Below are 21,411 nucleotides of genomic sequence, written 5' to 3'. Positions count from 1 at the left end.
TAGAAGGTGCCAACGCTGTAGCAACCTCCCAAGTCCATTTTTTATTTAGCACCAAAACGTTATTGCGCTAAAGGGTTAAACTATTTAATAAAAATAATCCTCGTTAGTAACATTCTTCATACGCGTTTGAGTTAGCTATTTCGGCGACAGCTGTCACCGAGTCAGTTTGTGTGTGACCATCATTTGGTTCAAAACCAAAGTGGTCGCCCCTAAGTAGGTAATGACAAACTTTTGAATGTATTTCTGCCATTGAAGGAAAATGTAGGTCTCTCCATTTATAGTATAACATTAAGACGCCCACCAAAAGTAAGTATTTCAATCAGATGTGCAGTTTATTTAACTTTATGTTCATCACCATTCAAATAATAATTTAATGCAAAAAGCCTTGGAGGTTTTACGATATGCATCTTGTCCTTCCATCCCGAGTCCGAAATGGCTGCTGCATTATGTTATTTTTCATCACTTTTGAAAGCAATCGTTATTCTTTTAACAACATAACTATAACATCTTTTGAAAAAAAAAATTGAAAGCTTACTGCCAACTTCCTCTTTAACAAACCCATTAATGTTCGCAAAACCTGTCTTCTCAGGTCATTTGCTGTGTAATGTATTTCCAGTCAAGTAAATGTGGCCCTACACTGCACGCCAATGGAAAAGCCAAAAAAGGGGTAAAAATGCGAATCTCAGTACTGCTAACGATTGCAATAATAAAATGTGCTATCACACCACAAATGCACATCTGAACACTCCATTTACAGTTGATCACGTTTGCGTTGCCATCGATTTACCTGCTAACACTTGGCCTGTCGTCCTTCGACCCATTCGCGTGATGGTGGCTCCACAAGGTATCATCTGTTGACTATAAACTGAAAGCTTGCCGAAGTACGGGGTGCGAAGTGCAGAGTGCAAAGTGGCGTTAGGCTATCACCCATGCTGCTTGTTCCACGCATATTCACACCAATTGAGAGATGTGAGCCTTTCGGAAAATCGCAAAAGATTTTATGTGGCTTTGGTGAGGAGGTGGAAAGCAGGTGATGCTAGCGCGTGTGCGCTTGGCTGGGTTTGAGTGGATCACGGTGCCAAAGGATTGACTTCGATGCGAAACACCATCAGCAGGCATGGCACGCAAATTCTGGTGGTTTAAGCAAACTGAAAGGGAATTCGCGAAACCTCATAAAAAGCTGAGATTTTATTTTTATTTGAAGGCACGTTCTTAAATCTTTGCCATCCGTTTTTTGTTTTCCCTTTCGCTTTTTCCTACCTTTCCGTTCAGCGTATGTGCTCATCCGGGTTTTATTTTTATTTTACCGTACCTTGGCGTTCGCATTTCAACACTGTTTGGCTTCATTACCAACAGGATGCAAGCGGCGATAACGATGCAAAAGCTGCTGCGGACAACGTTGCCATTGGCATTGGTGGCATAGTAATCATTGCCGTTGGGAGTTTGGGTTGGGTTATTCTTAGTGCGGCAGGTGCAATGAGCTGCCGTGAGTGTTTGGAATTCAACACTGACACTACTTGGATATATTCCGACAGATGAAAATGTGTGGGGAGGGGGCGACGGGTCTTTTTGAGGAAGATTTCGAATAGGTATTTAGCGGTATCTGCTGGTAGTGCCTCGCTTGGCTAACCGGAACATTGTAAACGCAAGTGGTGATAAAACGTTAGTGGGAATTACGTGACGGATGACGAAATGCGATACGAAAGTGAAAAAAGGATTGATATTTATCTTTCTGCATGGGTCTACATACATATGTACATATGTATATATGAATGATTGTTCACATAAAAATTATACGAATTAATTGCTTACGCCGAAGTTTGAAGTTTGATATTAAACTGAAAATTAAATGAGCGATAAACGGGAAGAAAAATTTATTTGATTTATATTTTTTAGCATTTAAAAATAATTAAAAAACAAAAAATTACGTTAGAAAAAGCCTCTTTCGCTTTAAAAAAGATAACTAGTTAAAGAGGTTTTTTTAAATTAAGTCTAAAAAGGTAACATTATTAAAAAACAAAAACAAAAAACTAAAAAAACAGCATTTTCGATGATAATAATAATAATAATAGCAATAAAAAATTAACGACAATGGAAGCTATTTCGACTTCAAAAAAGATGATTCATTAATAAGGTTTCGGAAACATTTTCTTGTAAAGTCAGCTAAGGAAAGATAAGAAAAACATAAAATTTTAAAAATTAACCACAAAACATATCAGCTATTTTAAAACAGAGAGCATTTTCCTTTAAATTCAACTTAAGAAATAGAACAATAGTAATAAAAAAATAATAATAATGAACTTGCCAAAAAAGACAACAATTTTGAAAAAGTTGAAACTTATTGAAGTGGTCTTAAAAAGATCGAAATAAGTTGCAATGCGTCTTAATGTCCAAAATAAACAAGACTGAGCTAAAATAAAAACAGACGCTTTGTTCTGGTAACTTCGATTTTATTTATTCAAAATCGTCCCCTTCTGGCCACGATACACTGTTTTGCGAGATCTAAATGGTTTTCAAAAGAGTATTCCAGGCATTGACCGAAATGTCCTTCCTATTGTCAATACATCCCTTTTGGGCCTCATGGCCAAATGCAATTTTCCGAATAGGTGGAAGTCACAGGAAACCATATCAGGCGAATACGGTGAGTGATTGATGGTTAAAATGCGATTTCTAGTAAAAAAATCAGTCAAAAGAGCGGATCGATGAGATGGTGCATTATCATGCAATAAGCGCCAGCTTCCTCCTTCGCGGTATTCAGGGCGAATCCGACGAATGCGATGCAACAAACGCTCCAAAACGCCAAGATAGAAAATTGCATTGACGGTTATGCCGGTTGGTACGAACTCCTTGTGGACAATTCTCTTGAAATCGTGAAAACAAATGAGCATCGACTTGATTTTTGACTTATTCAGATTTTTGGGTGGTGGCGCGACTGGAAGGCCCCGTTCGGCACTTTGACACTTAGTTTCAGGTTTATGTTGGAAACACCACGTTTCATCACCAGTTACAATGTTGTAAAGGAAGCTTTCGTCTTTTCTCGCCTCTTTAATGAGGTCTTTCGAATGTTGAATTCTAAGCAATTTTTGGTCCTCAATTAACTTGTGCGGAATGAAACGTGCATAGAACTTTCGTAAGCCCAAATGATCATTAAAAATGCGATAAATCGATGTTTTGGAGGTCTTCAATTCCGAGGCCATGAATTTGAACGATGATTTCGGTTCATGTTTGATAAATTTCCCAACAATTTCGATGGAGTTTTTGGTAATTACTGATTTTGGGTGCCTCGTATGTTCATTGTCATTTATGTCCTCACAACCATCTTTGAAACGTGTAAACCACTCATAAACTCTGGCACGAGATAGACAATCATCGCCATAAACGTTTTTCATCAATTCAAATATTTCGGTACACGTTTCACCGATTTTAAAACAAAATTTGATATTAGTTCTTTGTTCGAAACTCATTTTTGTACCGATGACACAAAAATACTGACACTTTAGACGCAATAACTTCGCTTCCACTGAACCGAATGTCACCAAGCTTTCACTGGAAGTCATTAGGGATGTAACACTAACTCATTAAAAATATGGCGCGATTAACAAGTTTTTTATGCTGCCAGTCTTGTTTATTTTTCAATTCACTTAACTACAAAAAGGGACCCTAAAACCATTTTTTCTAATTTAGCATAAGGACAAAAATAACAGAAATTAACTGCAAAAAAGAAACAGTCTTACAAATGTTGGATAATTGGAATTTTTTTAAATTTAGTTCGAGAAAGATAAAATATGAATAAACAATAAATAAAACAAAAAATTAAAAATAAATTCTTTAATTTACCAAAAGACAAATAAAAAGTAATATACAATAAAATTGTCGATAATTGAAATTTTTTTTTTAATTTAGCTTAAGATAAAATAATAAAAACCTAAGAGTTGAACTATAAAATATCACATAAAAATTAAAATTAAAAAAATCAGCACAAAAAACAATAACTTCGACTTTAATAATAATAATTAAATTTATAATAAGAAAGTTAACGATAACAGTTCGTAAAAAGTGTGTTAAAATTCTTAGTAATTGTGCATTGGGGCGTGTAGAACACGCCTCACTGTCGCTCTTAACGTAATTTTGGACTTATTCTGCACTCAAGTTCAATCCGTTGCAGCTTATAGCCGTATTAGCTTGAAGGAGGTTGGCCCCTGGGGGCAATCTCCTGTAGGATATGCTAGCATTTTGATACGGATTTCTACTTCCTTCTCGGTACTTCGTACATATCTCTCAATCCGCAAACTGGGTTTTGAGGGTTGTGCTCGGGCAATCTTTCCAAGCAGGCTGGATTTGAAGGAGGACAGAGTCCATATGGACATAGGTACCTCTGTTCTTGCCGATGGATCCAAGATGGAATCTGGAGTTGGAACGGGGTTTTTGTTCTAATTCATCCGATATTTCAGTCTCATTTAAGCGTAGTGTTTTTTAGCAGAGGTCGTCGCGATCCTGCAGGCATGCAAAACGCTTAGGAATTGCTGTTGGGAGGCAGACATAAATATCTTTTCCGATAGTCAAGCTGCGATCAAAGCTCTTTCGTGCCATGTTGCAGATCTCGTTTGACCAATTCCAGTAAGGAGGAGATCAAACGTCTCGAATGTGCAGAAAACATTTCTCTTATCTGTGTTCCAGGGCATAGGAATATAGAGGGAAATGAAATTGCCGTTGAGCTTGCCAGGAGGGGTCGAGAAAACCGATTTCAGTTGTCCCCACCTCAGAAATCGGTGTCTCCTTGACCGCTGTTAATGGGCAATGGGCGGCTAGGCGATTGAGGTTTCTTAGTGTGCATTTTGGGGATAGCCTGACGCTGTTCTCCAGCCTAGATCCCTTTTCTCTCTTCCATTACATTAAAGGTACAATATCACTGATAAAAAGTACTTTTATTTTGTATAAAATTATTTGTGTTATTCTTTTAAATTTGAATATTTGATAAAATAAAAAACTACTTCCAACGGTCATCCAAAACTGATGGTTTCTTCAAGTGGCTGGCGCTCATTGACATATATAAGTTGAAGTTTTCCCATTTGATGTGGCTTGCAACAAGACATCGCGTTTATTTTTCTCTTAAAATATGAAAAGCAAAATACCACTTAACAAAAAAAAAAAAAAAAATATAATATCATAATAACGTAGAAAAATAAATAAACTATGCGCACCTGTCACATCACCAAGTCAAAAATCACTGCCCGTTATTGTCATTCCAGCATTGCTGCTACTGTTACCGTTGTCCAGCGTGTCACGTATTTCACTATTAATTGCTGTATTTTTTGGCAACATATGTAAAATGTAATATGCACATATTTTCATTGAATTCATGCAGCAAATCTGTACTGCTGCCTCCTTTCCACTTTCCATGCACGTGACAGCTAGTTGGCTGTTCTATGTAGTTGTCGTTGTATCTGGCCAGTTGAGAATGCAGTTACTGCCATTCAGTGGATTTTTTACTTTGCCTTGAATTTCATTTTGGAAAAGTTGCCAGCTGTAAGCAATGTGTGGAGTTTTGAAATTCATTCTACATTGTTGTATTTGTTACTACTCGTATAGTAGCCCCGCAGGCTATTACGTCTTTAGTGAAATTTTTATATTTTTTGTGGTGTTTGAAATGCCAAACCGGCCTACGAATACCAATGCATACACGCATATGATCAACTTGGACATACAGCTAACTTCATTTAGGAATATATGCCAATGAAGAGCTGATAAGGATGCCCTCGAAAACAGCGAGAAGTTTTCGTTCGTTGAAGTATTTAGCTCGATTAAGTTAATTTAGGAACAAATCAAGAGAAGAGATTACTCGATTTAAACAACCTATGATCTACAAGAAATTACATACATACATAATTGGCGCGTACACTTCTGTTAGGTGTTTGACCGAGCTCCTCCTCCTATTTGTGGTGTGCGTCTTGATGTTGTTCCACAATTGGGGAGACCTACAGTTCCATACCGACTCCGAACGGCAGATATTTTTATGAGGAGCTTTTTCATGGTAGAAATACACTCGGAGGTTTGCCATTGCCTGCCGAGGGGCTCTACAAGAAATTGCAGGAACTAAAAAACGTGCTTAGCTTTGTACTTTTAATACTAAGATCTTCTGTGACAGTTCAGACTTTTCGATAGATGGTGGCAGGGGTAAGTGCTAGTCAAAATTGACAGATCTAACATTTTTAGAGAAGGCTCAGATATCTGCCAACATTACATCAAAACCGCATTAGTTAATTTGTGTTTCTTAAAAAAAGTATTCTCGGCCAAAGCTGTCAGGTTTCGTGCCAAGATCTCGACAGATCAGACTTTCCGATAGATGATGGCAGAGATGGGGGAAATTTTGACGATATCTGCGGCTAAGGCTCGTCAGATGCTTTTAAAAACTTTTAGTGATGCTGAGGTTAATATAAAAAGAACGCGTAGTGAACTCTTCAAGAGCGGTGATTTTGATGTCGAATGCCGGCATTGCTATGTAAGACAGAATTTATTCGAAAGTTAAGAATTGTGGCACTACTTGATTGAGAGTAGTGGCAAGCGCAATAAACAATTATCTGAGTTATTAGGAGTGACTCATTAATCCATTTCAAAATGCGTCAAAACCATGGAAATTAATCAGAAACAATGGCAATATGTACCATTATTGAAGCCGAGAGAGGTTGAGAGTAGATTCCTTGCTTATGAACCGTTGCTGTAGCGATAAAAACTGAAACGGTTTGCATTGTAACTGGCGACAATTAATGGGACCGTTATTATAATTTGAATATCAGAAAGCCATAAGGGCAATCCGGACATGCTTCCACGTTCGCAGGCAAACCGAATGTACACGCCTCTCAGGGTAAGGCACTGTGTTTGGTGAGTTATTAAAATCGAGCGAAAGCATCAAAAAGAACTGGTGTCAAGAACCAAAAATAGCCACGCTACTAAAAGAGACAGAGGAAATACACAGGGCAATAAAATGAGGCTCATCCTCATATCGTAAAAGAGATGAATAGAAATTAACATAGACAATTTTAAATTGAAGATCTTACCTCATTCGCCATGTTTTCCAGATGTTGCTCCTCCTAACTATCATTGCTTTCGATCGATTGCACATGATCCCGCTAATCAAAATTTTAATTTTTCCGTTGAGGAGTTCGTAGATTACCCAAAAGATGGGGGAAAATAGTGACAAATGTCGGATGTTTACATATAATAATTTTTTTTAAACAGCGCCTTAAAGTTTAAAGCAAGGCGAAGTGTAAGTTCTAATTTTTTCCGTAGTTTTAGTTTTTATTCCTTGCAAATTTGGTGGGAGGGAGGTAGGTAAATGAGATTGCTGTCTATATTCATTTAATTAGCTTAGTCTGTTATTCCAGAAATGCCTTGTTTGTTCTAAAGATACCTTTATCTGAAGGTTTAATGATTTAGTAGTCGGATTTGAGCTCAAAAAGAAGCTTTGAACTTAGAAAAAAATATTTTTCTTGAAAAACTCGTTATTTTGTAAATGATTTAACGAAAAAAGATAAGTTACTTCATCTCTCACTTCAGTAAGATGTCAATATCCTTCGACGTCAATTTGGTACTCGTAGTTGTTGAATAATGGCGGGGTATCAATTTCAATACAACCAATCCAATCCTTGTTTTAATTAGGAATTATACAATCCCTCATTTTTTGTTTGCTCTTAGGAAGGCGCAAACTTATATATTATATATATAGTACATCAATCTTGTCTAATTTTGTATTTTCTAAATTGTGGCTTTTATCGGCAATCAACATATTTCCCCTCCTCTCTTCTCTCACATTCCATTTCTCACCACTTGTGTCTCATCTCTCACCTTTCTCCTATGTCTTCTCTCTTTTCTCTCTCCTCTACTTTGTTCTTTTCTTTTTTTCCTTGGCATCAAGGATGATAGATTACCAGGTTTGGCCTTTGCTATGGAGAAAAACGAAATTGAGCGAGTAGTTTCTCCTGCTATGTCACCGGGTATTCTATAGTGAAATTTTGCCCGCTCATTTCATACGTATTCACACACTCGCCCAATCAGTCGTTGTTCAGATGACAAAGAAGTAAAACCTGTGTAGGTTGCGTTAATTTTTTTCGTATATTACCAACACAACTTCAGTTTTTTCGTAATCAAACCGCTGGCATGATATCGGTGACGTCACCTCTGAATATCTCCAGCATGGAGGCATTACAACGAAGTATTACACGCCACATGCTTGTAAACTCGGTTAACCTAGTCTTAATTTGCATAACCTAACGCTATTAAGCTTTTATATGGAAAACTGTGTCAGTGATTTGTCAAAACATATTTGTTACAAACATCTTAAAAGTCTGTGGAGTTTAGTTAAGTTACGACCTTTCGCGATTTGAGAGCTCTAAGCTCCGACTTAACGGATGTTCGTTTTATAAAAAAATTCTTAAAAAAAAAATTTGTAACAGCGCCAAATAGCTACGAAAGATATTTTCAAATATATACAATATAAAATTAAATTAATGAAATATATGTATTAATAAAATTGCCTTCTTGTGTAACTCACATTTTTACGCCGCCTCCGAACGGCAGATGGTTTTTTATGACAAGTTTTTTTTTTTGCAAAAGAAATACACTCGATGGTAGCTCCCATCCGAGGCTTTGTACTTCTTTTCATGGGGGGGAATTTTTAAATGGTGGGTCCCAAACCCAGGTCACAACCAGCTATCCTGGAATGCTTCGCCTTCTCACGTTAGCTCATTCCCGAACGGGTGTTCGGAAGCTATCCAGAGGATGAACCATATGCAGAAGAATCTTCCTGGCCACTCCCAAGTGAATGGCGGTCAGTAACTTTCCGCACTTGCGTGGACTTCTACACATGGAATCATCCTCCATGGGCACGGAATCATCCTCCATCATGCACTAATGTTATACCATCGAGCTAATTTATAAAAGTTGAGTCAAGACTAACTGACTGAAATTACATGAAAAAATTGTCTTGAGGGTAGGTTGAAGTGGCAGCCGCTGCAAACAATTTATATATTATGTAGGTATATCTATCTTTTTAGATTATTTTACCGTCACCAATAATTTATGAGCTTAGTTTGTACCACCTACGTTTTTAACATTCAACTGACTGCTTGCCAATAAAAATGTTTTAAATAAAGTTTTATTTTGTTTTTCGTCCTTTTGTTTTTTTTTGTCGAAATAAAATTTTAACTAACTTTAAGTTTATTTATAGTTGCAACGTTCTTTCACCGAGCGCTTGGCACAAGCGGAAAAAAACGAGACTGACTTTGAGTGTCGCCCAGCTGCACGGAGGCAGCCATCGCAACAACCACAAGCAAGCAAAACCAAAATAAAACTGAAGCAGCAAAACAGTAAAGGATTTGTAGCGAAGTTGGAAAACGAATTCTGTTCGCGAAAATGTTTTTGGCAATAAATCAAATGAATGGGCAGGCAGCCAAAAGACACAAAAAGGAGAACAAAAGGCAGCGTGCAGCTGCTGGAGAGAAGACCGAGGCAATATGCAGACCTGATATAATGCCGATAGGCGAAACACAAGCTGAAACGGAAGTGATAGTAGCGCCACAAGCGGATGCAACAGCAGCGGCAACAACAACTCTACCAATTGATGTATCCGCGTCGCTGGCAAGCTCGACCGCCAGTTCGACGGCCAATCTAATTGATGATATGTTGCTGGAAAATGCCAACGACAGTACGACAATAACGGGCGCTGTGAAAGCGACTAAAATAGCAACAAAGCTGACGGCAGCAAAATTGCAATCGACGGCTAAATGTAAAAATTGCCAGCACGCGCTTTCAAATAGCAGTAGTTGGCAGCAAAGTGAACAACAACATTCGCAGTCAAAAGCCTCGGCGCATACCGCCTGCCACTGTGACTGCGATTGTATACATAAAGGTTTGCTCACTTCAACAGCGATGACCTCGCCTACAGGCACACCTTCGCTTATCCCGCCAATGCCTTTACCTCCGCCAACACAAGCTCCGACGCCGCCCACCTCATTGTACGCAGTCTATATGTGCCTTGGCACGCTCGCTCTTGCTTTAGCCACCCTTTCGGTGCTCTTCTACACGCACGTGCACTCCATCAACGCAAACAGCGAAAGCATCAAAAGCAGTATGCCAATAACTGTGACGCCGGCATACGTGAATTCTGAGTTTCGGGAAAATTTTCAACGTGAATTGCTCGCATCAGAGCAGTTATTGCGTGGAATTGTGGCGCAAGTACTGCAGCAGCAAGAGGGTCAACATAATCAACAAAAGCAACAACAAGTAACGCGAGAGCACAATGAAGTGTTTGGTGGCGCTGAGCCATTCCACAGCTACCAACAACGGTAAGTCTACTATAACCACTAACTGACTGAAGACACACAATTGATCTGGTGAGTTCACCCTGCAGGCGATGATTAATTGCCTTTGCAAAATTCAACAATCCCCGTAGAGAGGTGAGGTGTCGGAAAATAAGGTAGTCTTACAGTTTTATGCAAGTGGCAGTGACGTAGCTCATGTCTTGGTGGTGTTTGTAGTTTGCAGAAGCAATTTGAATGTAATTTGATTATTAGCAGGTGGCGTGTCATTGCTCGCTTTCGGAGGATGTAAACGCCTATTAGAAAGTTTTCAACTTTGTGGGTAGAAGAAGGAGAATCGATTATGGATAAAGTAAGGGCATAACATAAATTCAAATTGCCGGTTAAATTTGGTTTGAAATAAGGCCTATTTATCACTGTTACTTGTACCTTGTGCTGAAAGGAATTAAGATATTTATAAATTTGCATGTACTGAAATCGTACGAATACAGAAAATATTAGGTAAGATTATTATAGCTACCGCCCTGTGCAGGGTACATAGAGAACCATTTAGGCCAGCTAATCCCTTGTGTATCGCTGAGAATTCCAAATGCCCATTGAATCCAAATGCGTAAGATCTTTGGAGACTTTTCTCTTTTTGTAAGGGGGAACGCCACTGTGGGAGGTCAAAAAATAGTCGATTTTTGGGAATTTTTTTTGTAAGTAGGAATGATTAATCGAGGATCGGACAGAAGGCAATTTATTATATATGTATTAAACTATGTTGATGTAAATTTTTATTAAAAAATATTGAAAATTGGCAAATTTTTGTATGTAAAAGTAACTAGTGAATAAAGATCCAGCGGCTACGTTGGCTGGGTCATGTCGTCCGAATGAATACAAACGCTCCGGCCTTCAAAGTATTCGATGCGGTACCATCTGGTGGTAGCAGTCGAAGAGGAAGGCCTCCTCTGCGTTGGAAAGATCAGGTGGAGAAGGACTTGGCTTCACTTGGTGTGTCCAATTGGCGCCGGTTAGCACGAGAAAGAAACGACTGGCGCGCTTTGTTAAACTCAGCCAAAATCGCGTAAGCGGTTATCGCACCAGTTAAGAAGAAGAAGAGAAGAAACGTAACTAGTTAAAAAAAAATGACGTCATCTAGTGGCAGCGATACAGCAATGAATAATCATCTGAAATTAAAAAACGAAAAATTTTATTGATCTACACAATAATGGCTATAGTTGTACGTATCCGTTTTTTGTTTGTTTTTTTTTTTTGACAAAATGGTGGTGATTTGAAACTCGATATGTGTTTTTCACCATTTTTTTGATTTTCAACAGGCCCAATAGTTATTTTCAAAATTTTGAAAATCGGCTACGTACAACGGTAGCCAATGCGATAACCAAAAATTTTGAAAAAATAAAATTAAAATCGGTTAGTCTTCGAGAAGTCGTTGCCACCGTGTCAAAAAAAGTTGTTTCGAGAAAAACGCATTTGAAATAAAGCATCATATCGTAAGCGCTATGGGGCCGAACCGACGGACGCTCACTTCAGTGCATATAGAATCGGGAATAAAGCGAATTTCGCTTAAAAATTTTGACCACATTTTCTTGAGTAGTTATACTAACAATTTATGCAAAAAAAAAATCGATTTTTTTGTATTTTCTCAGTGGCGCTCCCCCTTAAGATAGTCTTGTTGTGATGCACGAGGTGATGCTCAAGTATCAACAACATTTTATCTCTTCTCATACTTTTTGTTTAGTCTTAGAAAGTGCTGAAGTAGGGTTCACTATTCAGCTTTGCACAATTTATTTTCTTAAACACGGAATTTTGATTTTGATACATGTAAACTGCTACTAAATGCATAGAAAAAGAGATGATTGTCAGTTCTAATCTTCGATATGAGTAATTGGGTAATTAGGCCAACTTTAGTATATGGAATACTTGTATGGCGGTCATCTGCTCAAAAGGTGAGTTAAGCTAAAATCGTAAGTAAGGTCCAAAGAATAGCTTTTTTATTCATCTCTGGTGCTTTAAGGACTACTCCAAGCGCTGAAAGTGCTAATCAATTTGCCTGCACTAAATCTCGTGAAGAAACACGTGTACGCCGCCTCGGCGCTTAGACTCAAAAGTATGGCGCTAGGGAAAGAGCGGTGGTTTGGCCACGCATGTACACATCTCTGAACAGTCACAAACAAGAAATAAACTATTCTATTCCTTGACTCATCTTCGACAAGCTATTCAAGACGAGCATACCGTCAAGAAGGGCGTGGCAGACAACAAGACCATAAATTTGTATACGGATGGTTCCAAGCTAGACGATAGGGTTGGCTATGCAGTATTTTCGAAAGAATTAAGACTGGAACTATCCGTTCGACTACCAGACTACTGCGGCGTCTATCAGGCAGAAGCTCTAGCTATTCAAGAAGTGGCTACATATTTAAATACGCATGCCGTAACAAAAACGACTATAAATATATTCTCGGATAGCCAGGCGGCCATTAAAAGCGGCTACACTAAGATTAAATGTTGCACAGGAATGCCGGGCAACCCTAAATGATATTAGCGTTGTATTCAAGGTCAGCCTTATTTGGATTCCGGTGCACAGGGATATTGAGGGAAACTGTAAAGCCGATAAGCTAGTCAGGAAAGGTACTGCTCTACAACTGCTCAGTGACAAAAGTATCATTAGGACACTTACGGCCACGAGCAAACTAATAATAAAAAAACAACATCTAAGAGGCCAATGTGTCATGGAGAAATGAAGATACGTGTATAGCAGCTAGGCTACTAGGGGCGCAAATAAAAAAGAAAAAAAAACAAAGGAATTGCTTAGTATCTCAAGGGATGGTATCTGGAAGGTCGTGGCTTGTGTCACTGGCACCTATTTGGCAGGCAGTTTTTCCGACTAGGAGTTTTTTCCTATGAATATTAGAAGTTGTACAGATGAGGAAGAGGAAGAAATAGTTGAGCACTTTCTTTGCAGTTGTCCAGCCTTAGCTAAAATCAGAGCAGGTTGACTAGGTAAACACTTTTTCAATTCTCTTACAGAACTGTCTGGTGTGGGGATTAGATCAATCTTCTGCGCTTCAAGGCTCCCGTGTCGCACAGTGGTATCAGAACGGATCTGTAAGGTCTAAGTGAGTTGGTCGTATGTACCGACTACCACCATAACCTAACCTAACCTAATCATCAAATCCAAATCAAATTGACCCGAATAAAGAGTCCTCAGCACATTTTGAATGCGCTCCGAAAAAATTAAAAGTGACAAATTGTGTGTAAAAGCACCGAGCACGAACGCTGTATCCGCATTTAGAGTATGATTCTTTACTCTACATAATGTCAAGATTTCACACAAATAAATTTCTAGCTAAGTCCGGTAATGTTTACAGCCTTCAATATACAAAAGTACTTTGCACCCATGAAGGCAGATGATGTGGTCAGTCTCCGTAAATTCAGACTTGGTTAGTGTTAGTTTAAAGTTTACCCGATTGGACCTGAGGGCAGCTTGGCTAATTGATAAGATTGCTATGTTTCGGTTCTGCTATTTGAGCCTTATATTGGAGTCCGCCCGTCTTTCTATTACTTTGATTTCAGTCTTAAATATGGGCATCTATTTCCACGGTTCTAGAGTATCTTATCCTTGGTCCAAGTACGAGCATCCTTTTTATTTACTGAGCCATTCCAAATTATCAATATAGTGTAACCATTTTGAAGCAGTCTGAGGGCTGGCTAACCCCTTACGGCCAACTTGTCTGTCACTTATTTCTGCCTTTCCGCCTACATAGTCTACAAGACAGACCAAGACTCATAAGTTTGTAAGCTTGCAAATACCTTGACTTAGAATATACATATTTCACCCACTACTTTCTTATTAGCCGGATGTATTATACTTCCCTTTATACCTATATTATTGTCATAGAGTGGGTATCCTAAGTATTTAAAACAAATTTTTGAAAATTTAGTGCTTTGAAACTTTAAAGTCCTCTCAAAAATTAAATTAATGAGAAAATGAAAAACTAAGTATGCAGCATTACCATATAAAATCAAGCTTAGCTGACGGACATACGAAATTTAAATAAAATAACTTTTACTGCCGCAAGGTGTGGATATTTCATTAAAATCGAGATGAAGCTGCTAGAGGAGGCGGGTTTCTCTGCACTCATGTCTACAGTTGTTGTTTTTTTTTTATATTGAAGGCCATATTATCTCTCTTCTTTTGTGATAACGAAAATAATCGATTTAAGCGGCAACCTTGGAACTCTTCTCTCGTCTTTTCGAATTTTCCTGGCATGCAATTACCATATCGGCAATCCAAAAAAAAAATTTTAGAAATCCACTTAATTAATTCAGAAATATTTTGGTGGCTTAAATAGTCAATTAAATGCAAATAAGCGAATGTTGTTGCCAAAAATTTGCTCAGCGCCATCAATAGCAGCGTCGATATGCACGTTTGCGCTAGACACATTTTTGCCAATTTTCGCGAATCTGTGTTCCAGTGTGTGGCGTGCGCGTGAATCGAACTGTGCGCTTATACCAGTTGGTGTATGAGTTCAAGGTGCTGTGCGGGAACGAATTATCCTTGAACTTGTAGCATGCAAAGGACAGCACACACCGATAGCACACCATAATATTACTGATAGTAGTTGAGTTCTACTATTTTGAGAAAAATTGGCAGGAATTCTTCGTATTTTGTTTTTTGTTTCTTGTTTTTTATAGCCCAAGTAAAATCAAAAATTATTGCTAGTTGGTGGCCCTAGGGATTTTATTGTTGAGCTGATAGAAATGCGTCACATAGCCGGAGGGCGCAGCTTGCATCGCTCCGTTACCGTCAATCCGCACACGAAAATAGAACTTCATGTTTGATTCATGAACTTGTTTTATTTTTATTATTTTAGTACTTATGCTAGTATATAAGTATTCTTATACAGAAATTTTTCGCATGACGCACACAACTAACACTAATCTGCTATGCAACAAGAGCCTTCAGGTATATTGCCTTTTTACAAGCTCGAAACTTTTAGTTTGAAGTGGATGAAATTTCAAAAAGCTTTAATGGAATTAGTAGTGGCATTCACACTTGGGTCGTTTATTCGCTAACCGTTAGTTGGTAGTTTTTTATTTGTATTTTATTTTTATAAAATTAAAATACCAAGTAATAAAGTATCAGTCGGGCATGCTTGATAATAAAAGGTTTTCCAATAACAGGTTCTATTTTGAATAGCCCGCAATTTTGGAGGTGCCACTTTTGAAGCTGCCATTTTTGATATTTGACAATTAGAAACTACGCCCTTAATAAAAATGGAACGGCACACGGTTAACCAACGCATTGAAATTATTAAAATTCACTATAAAAATGGTGAAAATTTGGCAGAGACGGTTCGTAAAACTTGAACATTTTTGGGTCATCGTAAAGCACCTAGTCGGACCGCAATACAGAAATTGGTGAAAAAATTCGAGCTGTTGGGACAAGTTAGTGATGCGAAGAATAATACCCGTGCACGTCGCTCAAGAACAGCGGAGAATATTGCTGTTGTAGCAGAAAGTGTTGAAGAAACCCCAGGCTTACCATGCCTCGTCGTTCCTTGGAATTAGGCATTCCACAAACGTAATTACACCCTATTTTGCATAAAGATTTGGGTCTTAAGGCTTACAAAGTCCAGTTAACACAAGAACGTAAGCCGTGTCTTTGTTGATTGCGTCGTTGAAATGCATGAAAATAATCCGAAATTTTGTCGAAAAATTATCTTGAGTGATGAGGCCCATTTCCATCTCGGTGGCTTCGTCAACAAGCAAAATTGCCCGATCTGGGGCTCAGAAAATCCAAAAGATATTGTTGAAATGCCTCTTAAGCCACGTTGAGGATGTGTGACTGTTTGGTGCGGTTTGTGGTCCGGCGGAGTAATTGGACCTTTCTTTTTCAAAAATGAAGCTGGAGCAACACTTACGGTGAATGGATTGTGCTATCGAGGAATGATTAACGATTTTTTATGGCCGGAATTGGATGGTATTGATCTGTACAACGTTTATTTTCAACAAGACGGCACTTCGTGCCACACAAGCAATGAAACCATTGATCTTTTACGGGAATAACACGTCTTATTGGAAAACCCTTTATTTTGATACTTGCATATACACTAAGCAAGAATCCATTCATTACAATATTTTTGACTGTTTCTATTTGGAATTCGGATTCTGAGATTTAGACTGCAAAAACTCTTTTATTAAAACTAATTGAAGAGTTGTAACAATTTATTTGTTTCTTATTTAATTTTGATAATTTCTTTTATGAAAACATGGTTCATTCTCCTACAAAAACCATATAAACCGAAGTGAAAATTTGTGCAAATTAAAGGGAAGAAATTTTTATAAAAATTTCGAACTTCTAATCAGATTTAAAAAAAAATTGTAGTAGTCATTACTGTGAAATAAACATGCCAAATTTGTGAAAATTGCTGATTCTACCAAATTTACTGAGAACCGAGTAGCGACCAGGATGAGGTCTTCAGCTATAGTGAAAAACGAAATTGAGCGAGTCGAAATCGTCCAATCAGCTGTTTGTTCGGACGACAACGAAGCAACATTAGAAAATACTGTATCTATTTTGTTTTTTATATTTCATCAACATAATCTCTGTTATCACTTAAAAAAAGGGTTGTAATGACCCCGGTTATGTTAGCAAATGAGTTATTCTTTAAAATTCGCTCCGATACGGTCGACCGTCTGATATTGGCCTCACCTCGCACTTTTTTTTGAATTCTCTTGAGAGAAAGTAACGCGATGCCTTGAGCATGGTTATAGCCCACGAGAGAGAGAATAATAAGCTGGCGCCTATCTAGGTACCCTTACATTGCTCTCAACGAATTTGGCAATATCACCTAATTTTCTATATTTCAAGGGTACACGTGAGCGGAAAGATGGCAGTATTAAGCAGAACATTATTGAGGAACTTATAGTTAGATTTGTTCAAAAACCAGCCATCATTAGAAAAATAAGAGCGATAAATATAAGATTCAAAAAGGTGAAAATAAAATCGTGCCAAATTTTATTAGAAAATATAAAGAGTAGAAAAAACGCTAAAATGAAAAGTGTGAAAAACAAATAAATTTAAATGCGAAACGATCCTTTTTCCCGTCTGTGACCTGCTTTATTTCTGTGTTTCTTTGTTTTTTTTTCTTCTTCTTCTCCTTCCGGCTGCCAAATATCTCTCTCATAAAGGATGTGTTGCCTAGTTTTGGATATAAAAAAAAAAGTGAAATGCTAATTATTTGATTACAATTGTTTTTACTGTGTGCGTTTGTTTAAATAAATGTGTTATGATTATGTACTATAGACTGTATTGTAAACATCTATTATTGCATTTAAAACTTACGTTAAGAGATTAAACAAAAGGCCGAAAGACACTTTTTTGCTATACAGGTATTTGAGGTTGTGTAACAAGATAAGGTAGCCATTTCTCAAAAAGGTCGTCATGGTTTCTTCTGCATTATCTGCTATTTTTTGTTTATTTTTACCATGAATACACCTCTATGGCTTTAATTCGTATTCAGTAAATTCAAAGGCTTTTTAAAATTTATAAAAAGGTTTTAAATGTTACGAAGAACTGAGAGAAGAATATGAAATATTCTTCCACAATCGCAAACAGTTTTGGCAGCTTGAAGTTGATAAAAGAAACTAACAGCAAACTTAAAAATGATCGTTTTTGGGGATATAAATGCACTAAATTGATTTCAAAGAGCAAAGGTTTATCAACACTGCACAACTAGACTAGAGTGACGTCGTGCGCTCTCTGATGGACGCACTCTTGTTTTTGTATTGTTGATTATAGCCTGCAAGCAGTGTTCCATATGTTTTCATAGCATTTGCTATCTCACTTCATAAGTTGCTTGAGAGGTGCACACGTGCGCTAATAAGCGAAAGGAAAAATAGCCAAATAGTGCGCTCGCTGTTGGGAATTGCATACTTACAGGGACGTAATAAAATGAGCAATTAGCACAGCTGCTTTCAACTAAACACAAATAACTGAATGCTCATCAAAATTTTATGAGCAAACGCTAAAAATTCACTTCTACTTTAGCTGAACTTTCAACGATTTCATTACCGCTTTTTGTTCATCGTCGAATTCATCAGCAATATTACAATTTTACCGTCCCGACTGCTCTCTTTGGGCTAGTTTTTGTTCTTGTTCTACTCCATAATAATAATAAAAATTTGTGCTTCCTTCGAAAACGCCACCGGGAAAGTTTTATTTTTGCAATTTTTGTCGTTTTCTCCTTTATTTATATAATATGCTCGTATACTCGTACATACTCGAATATGCATAATATATTTTTTCTTTCCTCTTGCAGCACAATTCGAGCGACGGCGGCTGAAGCGGCGGGAATTCCAGTGATGGCAGCAAACGATGGAACGGTGGTGAAAAATGAACGTAAATATGTTGGACATGCGAGGCACGTTGCAGATGCGCCAACGCTGGCGTATAATGAGGCAGCTGTGGCTGAGCAGAGTAGCGTGAGCCATGTGGCAAAAAGGCTGCGTCGTGATATTGCCTCCTCGCCGGCGTCAATGCATGGTAAGTGAGTGGAACGAAATGCAAAGGGGGTGTGGTTGTGGAGATAAATGTGATAAAATGCAGAAAGTATTTGGATAGTGCGAATACCCAGGGGTAACGAAGGCATTGGTAATGGCGCACAATGCAAATGAAAAATGTTTATTTATTTTCTTCTCTCATACTTCAGTTGCATTTGCTTCTACTCTTTCACGGCTATGCTTATTTACCTGTAGTATTCGTGCTGTTTATAAACTTTTATTATCTTTGTTGGTTTTGTTTTTTTATTTTTGCCGCGCACTAGAAAAATTATTACACTCTTTATTAATAATCATGCAACCAGAGGTAGCAATTGCGCTTCTGCTGCTATAACGAGTCACTTGGCTATTACTTTTTTCATATTTATTCTTTATTATAGTCACATCCCTTGTGGCTGATATTTGCAAATGACCAACAGCTAACTTTTTTGTGCTCTCGTTGACTTGTGTGCAGCAGAGTGACGTTGAAACAATTTCTGTGGTGGCGACAGTAGCAGCGACCAAATGAAATTGTCTCCAATGCATTTAATTTTTTGTTTGTGCAAATGATTTGCCCGTTAACCGTTGCTCGCCGAAGGCAATAACTTTTTATTATGCAGTGCACATACTTTTCATATGTTCACGCACCTCATACAGGTTGGCTGAAAAGTATTGAAAATGACACCTATTAAAGAGTAGAGCAATCAGAATTTATTTTTTATTTATTATTTATTTATTTACTAGCTGCACTGGGACATGCCTCGCTGTGGCTTGGCCTGTTTTATTATTATTATTATGTTGCGAGTAAAGTACTAACCTAAAGATATGACGTGTCTCCTTCCAGGATTGCGCAAATGTTTTTTAATCCAACCTCTGTGCGGAACTTTTGTATGATCTCTAAATCCTTGGACTTCTATGTGACGTTCATTATTAGATGATTACCCAGTATTATTTTGCATTTCTGTATGGGTGCAGGGCACTGCCCAAGAATGGGTGCTGCAATTTCGCTCTCTACTGTGCAAAACTTGAAGATTTCCCAGTTTCTAAAGTTTTGTGAAAACTTCCGTGACAATTCTTAAATTGTTCTGCACGATTGCTCATGAAATCGTTAAGCCGTTATCAGTTGTAATATCCCAAAAATGCTTTGGAATGTTTCAAACCTCGTATAAGTCCTAATATGGTTCTCTTGGACATTCTTCCTTTTCTTTTGAAAGGGTGTGTAGTAACCCCTGTAAATATGTATGACAGGGCAAAGGCTTATACAGCGTGGCTTTAGTGAGCTGCAAACTTTCAGAGTATATTCCACGTGTTGCGAGATACTAAAGAGGATTTATGAACCCAACTAGAAATATCAGGTGAACTCGAGTTTGGGATGCCATGTTCTGCTTGCACTACCAGGTATTGCATGACTTATTTACTGAGATCGAATTACATCTTTCTTACTTACAAAGCTTATTCCTCGCTAGTCTGCAATAATCACCACTGTCAACTCTTCATAAGTTCAAAAGTTTATAAATCATCTTCTCTTTTCACCTTAATTCAAGCATGCTTTAGATATCAGTTACTTGTGCGTTTTCTTTATTTTCACCAGCAATCCACTTGATCTCAAAACCTTTTGTTAGGCGTTGAATTTTTTGAGTTTTAGAATTTTGAGAAATTTTTTTATTGAGAACCCTTTCAAGCTTTTTTGAAGTCACGTATTTCGGCCTCTCTTTTCCATCTTCGGATAATGCGTCTCACTACTTCTCTTCTGGTAGCAATCTTACACAGAATGATTTTGTAAGCAGCATGTTCACGTTTTGCGGCTATGTGGTATTTCTCTCCGTACTGGTGATTTTTTTCGGGCGCGTCATTTCTTTAGCGGGGGAATGCAGGAATATACAAATTCGATCCCGTTATTCGCAGAAGTTGTTTTTTGTGCGTGGTATTTTATTTTCAAAGAGCAGGGACGAGACTCGAGTGACGAATCCGTCTGATGATTGCAACTTTGTGATCCAAAATTTTTGCTAAAAACGAGGAAGGATCCTTTCTATCCTATTTTCTTCTGTAATAAGTGAGCTTAGCATAAAGCTTTAAGATTTTCATGCAAGTTGTTTAATATGCCACTTTATCATAAAAAGTGCTGCCATTTTTCAAGCTAAATAAAATTTTTATAATACAATTTGTTTGTTCTGTGGACTTTTTTGAACTTTTTTTTTATTTTTTTGACTAATTATATGAATCTTGCATTATAGATAAAATTAATCAACCGATCACTGTAAGGAAAAAATATTTGATTTACTTTATTATAAGTATATTTTTTTTAAGTATATTGTAATTTTTTATAATTTTCTTTTAAATTTTTTGTGAGTTTCGTTGTCTTTTTTTTAATTTTTCATAAAAATTTTTTGGTAGTAAAGAGCTGTACTTATTTGATTTGGTTGCAAATACAAAATACAATTTTTTTAAATCAAAGACGGCATACTGCAATTGGCGATTCTGCCTAAACAGCTAAAACCCGGAACAGCAGACAATTGAAAAATGAGCAAACGCAAAGAAATACCAATAAAAATAA

General features: G+C 37.6%; 1 protein-coding gene across 2 annotated transcripts in view; it reads left to right on the top strand.

Annotated features, from left to right (window-relative positions):
- Positions 1-21,411, top strand: part of LOC128867494 (uncharacterized) — a 133,759-nt gene that overhangs the window by 22,655 nt on the left and 89,693 nt on the right. Inside the window, exons 2-3 of one of the 2 annotated variants that reach the window (XM_054108751.1) lie at positions 9,224-10,340; positions 18,641-18,864. In XM_054108751.1, the coding sequence (XP_053964726.1) occupies positions 9,409-10,340; positions 18,641-18,864 (1,156 nt within the window). In that variant the 5' untranslated portion in view covers positions 9,224-9,408. Of the gene's footprint in view, positions 1-9,212; positions 10,341-18,640; positions 18,865-21,411 lie in introns of both variants that reach the window. The other variant, XM_054108752.1, reaches the window with a different exon arrangement.

The sequence above is a fragment of the Anastrepha ludens genome, chromosome 6 (genome assembly GCF_028408465.1).
Source record: "Anastrepha ludens isolate Willacy chromosome 6, idAnaLude1.1, whole genome shotgun sequence".
Taxonomy (NCBI): Eukaryota; Metazoa; Arthropoda; class Insecta; order Diptera; family Tephritidae; genus Anastrepha; species Anastrepha ludens.
The sequence above is the reverse complement of the archived record's forward strand: the minus strand, read 5'-3'. Positions and strand labels throughout refer to the sequence as shown.